This window comes from Ixodes scapularis, unplaced genomic scaffold, assembly GCF_016920785.2.
Source record: "Ixodes scapularis isolate PalLabHiFi unplaced genomic scaffold, ASM1692078v2 PGA_scaffold2__306_contigs__length_199485367, whole genome shotgun sequence".
Lineage (NCBI taxonomy): Eukaryota > Metazoa > Arthropoda > Arachnida > Ixodida > Ixodidae > Ixodes > Ixodes scapularis.
The window spans coordinates 90,279,665-90,293,343 of record NW_024609857.1 but is presented as its reverse complement, the minus strand read 5'-3'; the positions used below and the strand labels follow the sequence as shown (position 1 = coordinate 90,293,343).

General features: G+C 46.1%; 1 protein-coding gene across 1 annotated transcript in view; it reads left to right on the top strand.

Annotated features, from left to right (window-relative positions):
* Positions 1-13,679, top strand: part of LOC8040729 (cytochrome b5 reductase 4) — a 96,879-nt gene extending 83,200 nt beyond the window's left edge. Inside the window, exons 14-16 of the mRNA XM_042291949.1 lie at positions 5,976-6,062; positions 9,414-9,578; positions 13,432-13,679. Of these exons, the coding sequence (XP_042147883.1) occupies positions 5,976-6,062; positions 9,414-9,578; positions 13,432-13,486 (307 nt within the window). The 3' untranslated portion in view covers positions 13,487-13,679. The remainder of the gene's footprint in view (positions 1-5,975; positions 6,063-9,413; positions 9,579-13,431) is intronic.

Sequence of the window (13,679 nt, the reverse complement as noted above, 5' to 3'; positions counted from 1 at the left end):
ATTTGCGCGACATTGAAGGTGTCTTCACCTTCAATGTGCCAAATATAGTATGAGGTATAGTGCCAAATATAGTATGAGGGACATAAAACGAGGTCTTCTGCATCTACAATGGACTTATCAAAAGAAGGTATGGTGGCCGAGTCCACTAGCACATCACAGCTCGGAGCATGTGGGGCGAAAGCTCGTGCTGCGGAATCCAGGCAACTTAAACCTGATTACCACTTCTTTTTTCTTTCTAAATGAAAATTGTATAGGCACGCGTTTGTGTACTCACCTCTGCAAGACGCAATTTAAAGACGCCAGGCTGGCAGTTGTACCTCCAGTACCTCCACTGGCAAAGTTTGTCATCTACGGCCGAGACACCGGGTGCTCCTTGCTGCAGACTAATTTCCTGTTGTCCAAACTTCCACGCAACAAACTTAACTGACCTACCAAAATATGAATCGCAACAATCGCTAAACCACCGACATAGAACCCCCAATCACGCAGCGAAGGTGTTCGCCGACTGTGTAAGTTTGGTCTTTCCTAAATCTGGCAGTAGCTTGCATTGCCACGTGTCGTTCAGAGGCGGCATACGGCGGCACCGTGGAATAAGCCATGCGCTCGACACACGACTGTTGCATCGCACGGCCCAGTGAGGATGGAGAGAGGCATACGACTGTGCCGACTGAGCTCTTTTTCACATCTGTCCAGCACGAAAAGTGGGGCGTGTTTCATCCTGTGCGGGTCTGCTGACTTCGCATAGGTTTTGGCGTCACGGGTAGAGTCGCAGATTATTGCTCCGAGGCAGAACGGTTTGGGACTCTGATCTAGCAAGATTGGGAATCTTAGATTTTGCTGAAAATTGATGCGTCAGTAAGACAAATGTTAATACTGCACAAATAGGTAACGGGCTTTAGTTGAGCTTGTTGGTGCATAATACAAACTATAATAGGGCCAGCTGAACTTAGAAAAATAGAATATAGAGAGAAAAAGGGACAGACATACCACTCGACTACCAACTGTATGGTTTATTACTTCTTCCTCTTTTTGAACCTTGACTTATGCTTTTTAGGGGCGAAGCTCCTTAGGGCCTTGTCCATCCAGCATCCGTGCTCACATCGATTGCCATCCCATCTGTCTTCTTAAAAAAAGAAAATGTTTGCGCAGTTGACAGGATTCAAACCTCTGCGGGGAGACCCCAATGGATTTCTAGTCCATCGCCTTAACCACTTGGCCACGACTGCGGGACGAGTAGGGGGCTCTGAGATGTGGTAGTAACTCAAGAGCTGGGGATGTCATGGATGAAACGTTGCATGTAGCCGCTCGACGTCTATACAGGAGAGGGCGCTGCGGTCCAATGCGTATATAATCGCGTTAAACTTTGCATGCATTGACGCTGCGGTCAAATGCTCAAATGCGTATAAAACCACGTTCCTTACCACAGATTCTCTTTCTGACATGGACCATTGACTTAAGTGGTAAAGGTGCGTTCCCACGACTTTTAGCGGATCCAAGCCGATCCGCTAGAACAGGAGTTCTCAAACTTTTTGGTCTCACGAAATCCCAGGAAGCCTCAAAAACTGCCGCGGAACCCTTCCCCCCCCCCCCCTTTTATATTTGCCGACCGAGAAGCAACAGATGCAGAATTGTAGGCAATTTTGCTTGTGTTGCTTCCCATATATCCCCACCATATCAATCGTGATGTCAGTACAAAGTGAGATGAAGGCGCTTTGCATGGTCCTGCCGCGCGGCCCGCGGCGGGGGGGGGGGGGGGGGGGGGGGGGGGAAGGGAAGGGAAGGGAAGGGAAGGGAAGAGGAGAGAGAGGGAGGGGGAGAGGGAGGGAGGGAGGGAGGGAGGGAGGGAGGGAGGGAGGGAGGGAGGGAGGGAGGGAGGGAGGGGGAGGCAGAGGGGAGGGGAGGGGGGAGGGTTGCAAATTGGGTGTTCGCGGAACCCATGAGACTAGCTCGTGGGTCCCCTGTGTTCCCCAGAACCCAGTTTGAGAACCCGTGCGCTAGAAGAACCACTGGCTCTGCATTTGACCGACCATAAAGCAGTAATAATAAAGTTGAAATGCAACACGGAACTCAGCACTACCTATGAGCAATAAAAAAAAAAAATCAGCACCATCAGCACTACCTATGAACAAAATCAGTATCATCAGCACCACCAGAGCTTCGCCCCAATCCACATCACTCACCACGTGGAGATGCGGTCATTTTTTTTTGTTTGTTTTAAGAGCCACATAAAAGCGCTTATATCGTAAAACCTAACTTAACTTAAATTTGAATCACCCGCATTTCATCAGGAAACACCGCAAATATTGTTTATCTTTGGTATTGAGCTTGATTGAGTTCTCGCTGACGCACGTTGCTTCGCTTTCTTTTGTGACCAAGTCCTCCAGCATCTCTTGTGCATACTGGTTCTTGTGTTTTGCGATGATGGTGATGCTGCTGAACTCTGCACTGCATTCACAGTTGCGGCAGTGGGCTGGTAGATGACCTGCTGTTGTGCTTTTTAGAGATGCTGCGTGTTCTCTTGTCCTGTCATTAATGCATCTACCAGTTTGGCCAATGTAACAGTTGCTGCACAATAAGGGGATGTGATACACAACCCCCTTTTCACATGGGGCATATCGCGTCCTGTGAGAGATGTTGCAGGTTTTTATGTGGTTGGTGTCCTGGTTTACCTTACGGCTCATGGAATGTGCTTTGTTTGGTGCAGAGCACACAACCTTAATGTCCTAGCTGCCTCGCACCTATTTTTATTTAATATGTGAGTTATTCTATGAATGTAGGGTAATATTGCAATCTTTTGTTTAGTTTTCGTCTGCTGCATTCCACCTGTATCCAATGTTTTGCACTTCAGTTTTGTGGAAATGTTTTCACATATGCTGACCAGGAGACCATTCGAATATCCAAAGTCTCCTAAACAGGAAATTTGTCTTTTAAAACTGGACTCAGCATTATGGTGACACGATTTGTTTAAGGTCGATAGAAGAGCGATGTTCGCAACACTTCGTTTTAGGGTTTTGGAATGCCCTGATGCAAATGGAAGAGATCCTTTCTTTGACCTGGGTTCATATGTCCAGCAAACGTGCCTCTCTTTAAAATTCAGTTTGAGATCTAGAAGTCGATACCCATCTCCACGGGTAGTTTTTGCGTGAAAACCAACTCTGGGCAGCATTGTTGGAAGCACTGCAGGAGTGTCTGTTTGCATTCATTGGTTTTATCCCCCACCCCTTTGGTATGAAATATCAGGAAATCATCAACATACCTGAAGATCGCCTTGATTCTCATGTCCTTTAAGTTACCCTTGATGGTCCTTCCACGTGCTGCCAGGAACAAATCACACAGTTGGGGGACTATGCTAGACCCAATCTGCACTCCACTTTTTTGTAGAAAGTGTTTGCCTGTCGATGTTAGGTACCCACTGAGCAGTTCAAGGAAGGTATCTACGTTGATCCCCACTGCATTTTGGCACAATACGCTGCCTTGCTCTTGTACAATATTGCGAGGAATTCTCTATATACTATTTTCCAAAGTTCAGCTGGCCCTATTACAGCACAAATGCCAAGACAGCATAGTTGCGACTGCCGATGAAAGTACTTTTCTACGGCGGTAGCTGTTAGTGCTCCTTCCCAGGAAAAAAATGTTCATGTATGAATTCAAAACCCCACTCTACAGCAAAGGCACTGCTCTCCCTCTTACCGCTATTTCTCCCTGTGATCAGGTGGGTTTTTAGGAACAGCTGAGGCCTACAGGGAGGAAGTGAGCCGCTCTATGCACATGAGCATTTTTTGCTGGGAAGTGGCACTAACTTCTAGCACTGTAAAAACACCTCGTAAATACAGTCGAACCCGATTACAACGAACTTGGGTACAGCGAATTAACACCTATATCGAGCACGCAAAAATGTTTTATCAGTATGTGTGCAAAATATATCTCGCAAAACGAACTACACAATTGATATATAAAACTTTCAGCGCCTACGACCACCAGCAAACACGCAAGCTCCGGCACCTCTGGCGGTCGGCTTTCTTGTAATGCAAATGAAGGTTCCTACTCGCCCGGCATGAAGCTTCCACTTAGTTACGCTTAGTCACACTGCGATGCTTTTCAGCCAATATATTCCCATGTTACCGGTGGTTTTGGAACAGACAGAATTTAGGCGTGCACGCAGCCAATGCATTGCAGACCGAGTCTCGGCATCATAAATTTCGCTTCCCGAAGCCTCCTGCAACTTGCCATTTTGTTTTTGCAATCTGGTGTGGTTTACGGTTCAATGTGACGACGAAGCAGCGGCACACTTTTCAGCTTTCGGACAGAGCGGACATCGTTACTGGATAATACGCCAAAACAACGCTGACAAAACGAAGAAAGATCTAGACAGGACGCGGCGTAAAACAACTGAATAGTTTATTTAAGAAAATGTACAAATAAAAATAAAAAACCAACAAGTGCTGGTGGAACACTGTACGATAAGGTCTGAACACACTCCTGAGAAAACCAGCATCACTGGTTCTGCATATAGTGAAATTCTTTGTCGGACAATAGCATTCGCCATGTTGAATAGGGTGAACAAAACATAGGACTTGGCCATTACCTTCAGCATATATAGGAGTGCATTAAGCACCCGCTGTGTATAATGAACACATTGTAAAAAATTTGTTATAAGCGGGTATAACAAACTTCTCTCCTTTGCGTATAACGAATTATTGGGTATATCGAAGGAAACCTGGCGTTTTATACGGTTTGTTATAAACGGGTTTGACTGTACATGGCGTAAAACTATGAAGCAATAAGGAAGCCTGGATATAGGCTATGGGCTCTATTTGACAATATTATACTTGCTCTAAGAAGTGGCTGTCTATGATTCTTTTTTATATACATCGTCATTCATAACAAGTATTCCCTTGAGAAACATGTATCTACTATAATCACAGAGTGGCAGCATGTTCTCCCATGAACACATACAGGGGTTTGATTTATCTGATATCCCCAAAACACTGACAGGTCTAAGTGCATTTATTTGGCTTATATGAATTGTGGTAGAGTCAGCATTTGTCCTTTTTTCAGCGAAGCTAGGATCTGGAAAAAAATGTGTCCATGGATGTTAACAAAAAAAAAAACAATGTTTAAATGGTGCTCCTTTGTTCCAATTGGTCGTGGCAAGTATAAATATGAAGAGGGGGCGACCCACATGAGTCAGCTTTCCTTCGCATTATTAGATAGTGACGTCCTGATCTCTTGTTATCATCTATGGTCATTGACTTACCTCAGCTAAGAGTGAGCTGTGACGAGGCTGAGGGCAGAATGCTCTGATCTAACCTACTTTTCTTTCGCTTCCACGATGTTGATAGAGACTGGCGCTCAATCAGAAAAAACTGTCCTCGAGGTCTGCCTCGAAAAATTCTGTTTATAACTTGTCCATAAGTGACCATAAGGCAATGATCACTTTAGTCACTAAGAGTTAAATAAAGACAATTAAACAATGAAGTTGTGTATGTCTCTTCATCGCAATCATATGTAAATCGTATAGTTGTTGTAAAGATAACAGCTTCACTGGTCCTCCATCTTCACATTAATTGTGGATGAGTTCTACAATATTTTTTTAATTGCTCGCAAGAGAACTTTTAGGTGATATGGTCACTTTTTAGTGGCTAATCTTGATTCGTTAGCATTTGGAACCAATTTTCGTTAAATTGGTATTTTCGTTAGATTAATAGAAATGCATAGAAGAATGTTTATTGTGTATTTGGCTCATTTAGAAAAGAGGCTTCTCATGTCCCAACCGATGTAAGCAACTTGATGGGTTCATCATGTTGCTTACATGATGAGTTGGTGAGTTCAGCCCATTGCACTATGCTTTTAGGCAATTTAATTTTAACCTATGTATTTTACTCTGAGCATCGGGGTCCCTTTGTTAATCGTTTGTATGAGTTAGGCAGACTGCTTTGTACACAAGGTGTCTGACCTTTTACTTTTTTTTTCAGGGATGTGAAGCTGATGACATTTAACAAGACAGTCAAGGATATTATTTGGAAGGAGGAGCTTGACCACCTGCTACAGGAGCACAACCGGTACACAGCCAGAACCCAGTTTCCTCTTGCAATTGTTGCTGCTGTGTGTGGTGACATCCATACTGGGCCAGTAATTCAATTACAGTTATACACAGTATAACCTCGTTGATACATTCACGGTTGTTACGTTTTCCCTGCTTTTACGTTCAAAACTGCCATTCCCGCCGAGCTCCCAGCCCTTGGGGATCTTCTCGTTTTTTGTGTTTTCCTTTTTTCCGGTCCCCTGAGTAACTTATTATTGAGGTTCTACAGTATTTCAATTTAATATATTTTGTGTGCGGAAAAATGCTGTCACATCAACGTCATTGAAGTTGGGTAGCTTTCAAAGTAAAATAATTACATTAGTTTCTGAAGGTATAATTGTTCTAATTGTAATTTAGCCACTGTTGAACCACATAATTTTAATTGTAAATAAATTGCATTCCCAAAGTAATTTACCCAAGCATGGTGACATCTGTTTGCAGCGAAACCCGCTGTACAACTTGCTATATTCAATAGACCCCTTTCAAAAGTGTATCGAGCAACACTGGCAACCACCATATCTTGATCACTGTTCCCTGCGCAAAAGACGTGATCGGATCCAAGTATGCACCGAACACTGACGCAGCACTCGCAGGGGTGGAACGGCTGCGCCATTTGCGCAATTTTGCGCCAGACGCATGTGTCTGCGCCATTCTGATCCATGTTGCAGAAACTGCGCCACAGCCAATACCTCGCGCCATTATGCGCCAAATCGCAAAACGTGCGCCAAAAAACGTTTTATTTTGTCTTGGTTTCGGTTTCATTGATTCGGTTAGCAACAATGAGCGCGTTTAGCCTGGTCGGCTTTGCAAACCTTTGTTCCGTTTATTCTCCCTGTGTATCCCGAGTCGGAAGCGCGCAAAAAAGCTCGGATTCTAAGCGCTACACCACTTGCGACTGGATTGTTATTCTTCAACCATAAGTGGTTAAGCAAGTCGGCTGAAGTGAGGTCGAGTCGTTAAGCGTCAGATTGCCTGAGGCTCGGCGGCCCGGGATTCGAGATCCGGACGTCAGCCAGTTGAAAACAAATGAGCAAAATATTTCTTTTAGTACTTCATCGTTAGAAGTTGGAACCTTATTCTCGCAAAATAAATCGTGATTTTATAGAACTGAAACGCGGTCCGATCCGAAACCTTGCCGACGAGCAGCTCTTACGCGAGTGGTAGATCTACTCGGCGTACTTTAACCTTGCTCCTGCTTATCGCTTCAAATACGATAACTTCGTTAATCGTAGCCTGCTGCTTCGATATCGAGTTGCACAATAGGATAAGCTCGAAATTTGTTGCCCTGTTTCTTCGTGCAACTGCAGGTCCATTGCTTAAGCACGTCACGTGGTTCGCACATATCATGACTATGTCGAGCATGTGTGGGTTGTGCGATAAGCAGTGCTGGTTTGCATTTTGAGCAGCTGAAAGCCACTCAGAAAATACGAAGGACGCTATCTTCAGAAACATAGGGTACTTGCTTTTTGATTCTCATTAAGGCTCACAATGTTTCCAGTTTTCGCATCAGTTACACTGTTATCCCATCTACCTAGGTCCCTAACCACTCATAGTCATCTGTGCTGCTATTGAAATTGCTCCCGTGCTTGCTAAAGTGCAATGAATACTGATCTGAGCTGCTCCCAGCCTGCTCCAGAACGTAGTTTTAGCTGCTCCCAACCTGCTCCAAAACACCTGTTTCAGCTGCTCCCGTGGCTGCTCCCAAGTACATTTCCTGAGTTCCACCCCTGCACTCGTGTCCAGTGCATGCTTAAAGCTCATGCCCAAATAGTGGTGGCTTCAGATAATCGACGCATCAGCTACTAAATGCCGCACACTTTTCAAAAGGGTCTACTGGTCAAAGCTGGCCGATGCCAGCTTGGAACAGCTCAAGACATCAGTTAAATAAACTTTCTTTTTTTTTTTTTTTACAGCAGAGATGTTAGGGGCTGGTTTCCCCAGTTTCGTGTCCGGTACCAAACAAATGTCGACACAAAACTCTGGACAGCTACCGCCATCTATGAGCGACGACGGCAACCAGACAACCAGTCTGATTGCCGCTGTCGCTCACAGATGGCGGCAACCTTTCCTGCTATCATGGAAAGATGGATAGTTGGGCGAGTTTGTGGGAATTTCTTGTAGGAACCAGCGCGCAAAACAAACAAGGACGAAGAAGAAACACGGGACAAGTGTACAGCTTCGCTGGTCTTCCTGCTTCACCGGTGTCGAAAGGCTGAAAGTTCTTTTTGTATAAGAAGCATCTTAAGTGTTTGTAATTCACGATTACAATTCCGTATATCTGCCGCATTTGGGTGCACCAACAATGTTACTCCATGCATGCAAACGTCGCCACCCTGCTTCAGCCGCTACAGCAACGTCGCCAAATGGCAGCCAAGAAACTGTTTTCGTATTGTATAGTATGCACTTGTATGCTTCTCCGAAGACTGCCATATGTGGCTCGTTGTCCATCGACATTTACTAAGTGATTGAGCACATTGAAAATCAGCTTTCCCACAAAACGTCCAGAAGACAAATTTTTCCTTTGTTGATCAGGGGGATGCCAATGATGTGCAAGGTCAAGAATATGTTTACACACAAAAATAGTATCCGAATTGTTGCATTGAACATGGTGTTGCTTCGCATGCTCGGAAATCATTTTTAGTCTAAATGTATTCTTCGATCATCATTCGCTAGGCTTGTTCATTGACGCCAATTATTGGCTGTCTGTCCACACCGCTGGAATATAGAACGTTCAGGCTGTTCCCATGGAATGGTTGGTCTGCACCTAGCAAAATGTGGTATATATACCTAGCTGTACCAACATAGCCTTCTGTCATTGGTTATTACAATCAAAATGAAAACTCTACAGCCCTGTTGAGCAATCCTGCTCTTATCAGGTTCTGGTTGCACCTTACTTTGGGCAATAGTTTGGATCATAAAAGTCTGTTTTTTGAAGCAGTGGCTGGTATGCAAACCAGCCTTTGCATGTGCTGTCCAATTTTCACCTGATATCATTATGTCTACTCTACTCTGTCTCAGCTTACAATGGCCTAGGGTGGATGCTACAAGTCATCCTAGTTACACGAGCGTCACGCGATTACGTGCCCCGCACATTGCTGCGCCCCTCTTGAAGGTGACATGACACTCGCGTGGCATTGAATTGGCCGACGGCTCGTAACGTCTTCCGCAGTTCATTGTAAGGTGAACGACAATATCCCGTAGGTAATAGCCACTCGAAAGTCAAGGAGGAGCATTAGTGCCGGAACCATTTGAACCGTCTGTCGATCAAGCGTTTGGGTTCTGCGAGCATTTGCCGATGAACTTTGCCGGTTCTCTCCGCCGTTGCCAGGCTTCGGGTGGAGCACGTCCTCTCCGAGCCCGACGACAGCTGGGAGGGTGCAAGGGGCAGGGTGCGGAGCCATCTGCTGCAGGGCTTTGTCCCCAGCGAGGACCCACGCCAACCACTCCTCATCTGCGTCTGCGGACCCTTGCCCTTCACGAAGGCTGCCCTCAAGTGAGTGAAACGCTATGACGCTTTTAGCGGGGCACCACAACGAGAAGACCACTTTAAAGACTGATCCACGCACTTGTAACTGCGTTCGGATGGGTGCGACATCTTACGACGAGAGAACACGCCAGCGCCACCTGTACAGTAGCCTGGAACGCTTGCAGTCTGTGTGCAACTAGACTGCATGTTTTGTAGTATGTGCAAGATCGAACCCATGCATGCTCTATCTGTGGGAAACGGTCGGTGGTCACACCGTTAGAAAAATTTAGAGGCCACGGTGGAAATGTAATGCGTAAAAGAAATTAGAAGATATATGCATATCAGGTTCCAGGGCTACTCGCTAGGTGGGGGACCAGCGTGTTCTCTCTTTGGGAGCAGTTGAAAATGGTCATAGCATGGTCGGTCGCAGTCATGCACAAATGGGCCAACTAGCTCATTCGTTCTGACTGGAGCCACGCAGACGGGATAATAGCCTCATTTGGCGACTGACTGTAGCTTGTTTTCGAGTGTGACTCGGAAGCTCAATTTTATGTTGTGGAAAGGCTCGGACACTAGAGAAAGCTTGTTTGGGTTAGCTGGTTAGTTCTGAGACTCTTTGATCGGAACCCCTGCCTGCCTTGGATAATAGCAAAAAACCCCTTTCAGTCTTCGCATTGATACAGTACTAAAGCAGTGCAGAAGCTTATGGGCATTGTATAAAATAATGCTTATTTGACCCTCGTGGCTCAGTTCTGCTAAAGCAAAGCTTAATCTAGAAGTGCACTTTACTTAGGGGCAGTTAAGGAGTGTGGGGGACCCATAAGTGTAGTCTAGGAAACCGCCAGGGTGGCTGAGAATCCAGTTTGCCCGGTTGCACCAAAAGCAGACAAGCTTTTCGAACCATAAACGGTCCGAGCTTTTTCGGTGCAGTGCTATAATGCTCAGTGCATGATTCTTGTAGTAGAAAAAACAGTCCAGAAGATGGAGGACAAGTTGAAGGGGTACACTTCTGCGACTTGTCTTCAGTCTTTTGCATTGTTTTTTTTTTAGTTCAGTGAAGGCCCGTTCACACTTTTGCAGCCGAGTACGACTGAGAGAGACGAGACCGGTTTTTAAGCCTCTTGCGATCTCTTAGGACCAGCCCCGCTGCAGCGCATCCGGTCCTAGGAAGTCGCAAAAGGCTTAAAAACCGGTCTGGTCTCTCTCGATCTTACTCGGTCGCAAGAGTGTGAACGGTGCTTAATGCTCAAGGAACCAGCCGAACTTCATGCCTTGTTACACGATTGCTTTTCCGTTCCCAATAAAACATTAAATGGGCAGAAAACAAATAAAACCGAAGGTTCGTCGAGTACTTTCAGCTATGTGTTTGCATTTGGTGCAGCCGGGGCCACGGCTGCCTTATGTTGGTTGTTGCCCCAGTATGGTGCCTGGAGGGCATCTCCAACTGGTGTGTTTAGCATCCTATGCTGCCCATAAATATCAAAAGGGGTCCCAAAGTGGTAACAAATCACGTCACAGAAGCCGGAGTGTCATCCTGTCAGAGGTCCCGATCCTGGAGGTTGGTCGTAGAAATGCTGGCAAAAAGCATTAGCGAACGCGAGTGTCGCTGTCGTCACGGCATCCCAACTTCTGAGTGCCGAGGCTTCCGTGGACTGTTGCATTGGAGAGCGACCTGCGGCAGAACAGGCATCCGTAACATCTTTCACCGTTGCTGGGATACTGCCAGGATCGCGACCGGCAACAGCATGACACATTTGTGACGTCATCAGGCGGAAATCGAGGGACCACGTTTTTGGATGCGGTAAACGCACCAGTCGGAGACGCGTTCCAGGCACCATAGTGCCAGTCAGAGGGTGAGCGTTTAGCAGACGGGCACTGTAAGTAGAAAGAAACAACGAGACTTTGAAATTTGGTTGAATTATCCGAATGATTGAATTAAAAAAAAGGATAGAAAAACGGTTAAAATTGAACTTCCTTTTATTGTCCAAAGTACTCACGGATGGTCTGCGCTTAAAACGCGTGTCCAAAAGCATGCTCCGGAAAGCAGCGTAACTAAACGTCACGTCCCCAAAAATTGCGTACAAAAAAAAAAAAAAACAACTAAACAAGTAAGTTTTACGAGTCGTCTTTGGCGCCGGGCAGCCAGGTCGTCTGCGACAGAGAAAAATAACAAAAAAGGAAAAAAAGTCTTGCGCTTTCGCGACTGAAAAAAAAAAAAAAAAAAAAAAAAGCCTGAGCGAATGCGCGCGGGCTTACATTCACGGCTCTTTCCTGCGCGCAAGATGGACCGCACACGATGCTCCAAAAAAGCGCTTTGAGAGCGTGCGCTGTCTCTGCGCCTGACCGCGTGCTATGTTCTCCGCGCTATTCCACGCCAGATTGGTTGCGCTGGCTCTTGTCATTTGCTACAGTCCATCTGAACGGCGTAGAGGAGCAGGCGCATATTTGCGCACGTTCGGCTTTGCAGCAAAGAGCCGTGAATGTGAGCCCGCGCGCATTCGCTCGGGACGAATTATCTGATGCGGAGTTGTCCCAAGTTCAAACTATCGAACTTTTCCTCCCATAGAAATGTATGGGCGCTCGCAAAGACTTTTGAACAGGATCGAATTAAATGAAAAGTTGAATTAACCGAGGTCTAACTGACGAAAGTTTACTGCCTTGTTTTTTTTTGTTTTTTTTTTAGAGCGCAGCTCTTAGGCGCTTGTTTCCGGCTTGAGAAGCGTCGTTGTCGGCGTAACCGTGAGGTCACGTGATGACCTCCGCGAGATCACGTGACCCCCGGTGACATCACATGAGGCCACGTGACATCACCGCCGTCGCCTTCACGTGGCCTCACGTGACGGTGACGGCGTCACGATTACGCAAATCGCCGTCGCCGTAACGATTACGCTGACGGCGTGACCCCCACCGTCAGCGTAATCGTGACCTCACGATTACGCTGACGGCGACGCCGCTCAGAGGGAGGAGTAGCAGACAGGATGAGGAGGTAAGGAGGGGGGAGGAAGGATATACCCTCTCCTCACTACCCTTCCCTCCTCCTCCTCAAGAGCTGCACTCCAATTCGGCGTTACAGGAAGTTGTAAACGGCTTTCTTTTTTCTTTTTTTACTTTTGCAAGTTTATTTTTTGAAATTTTTATGCACTGCTTCCAGCAGCTTTGGGCACCTTTCCGGTAAATCGTAGCACAATACATTACCAAGCCGATTTATGCGGCAACATTAAAGGCTTCATCTGGATTCTGGGGGTGTGCGGTAGAGTAAAACGTTGTCAACTAAAATACCTCATATTTGAACGAAGAATATGCTAGTCTGTGTGGCTATCGTGTAACGTCCTGGAAATGATGCAAAGAGACTTTTTCCACAGAGTTCCCTAGTTACAATGTCGTTGAATAACCTTTATCCAAATGAATTTATGCAAGCTCACTATGTGTGCATAACAGGCCAATATGCAATTCCACATCTATTTCTGGGCCCCAGTTATGTTTGTACCTATTAAACGTGTTAAAGCAGCTAATGAGTGAGATCAGTAATTATCTCTTAACCAAAGCGTACTAAGGTTTTTTTCAAATGTTTTATTAATTAAAGTCATCTAGCAACATTGCCTTGATGCCTCGCCCCCCCCCCCTCCCCCCCCTAACAAAAAAGAAAGGGAGCAGATCAAAATATGTCTGTTTCATCGTTAAATGCGTAGGGAACAGGCATAAACAGTTAAGTCTAGGACTTTTTTTTTTTATCATGAACTTTTTTGTAGTGGGACTCCACACAGCTTGCTACTACTCTGCAGGCCAAAACTTGCACTTGAAAAATTAATTGGCTTGGAAGCTTTCCTGTCACTCAATCGGGAGCCAAGACACCCCAACGTCCTCTCTTGACTCCGTGCAGGTGTCTGGAAGACATGGAGTACTCCCCCGAGACGGTTCACGCGTTCCTCGGCTGACCGTCCCCCCAGAGCCGGATCCGAGCGCCTGCGGCCCTCCATGAGGAGGGCGCTTTCTCTGTGCCACACCCCGCTGTTGGAAAGGACCTCCTAGCTGCTAACAAATTTTTGTACATTGCATAGCCGGCCTTTGGACCCCTGTAATAGGCTCGCAATGGCTCGAAAATATATTTCCACAATGGTTTTGTTTTCA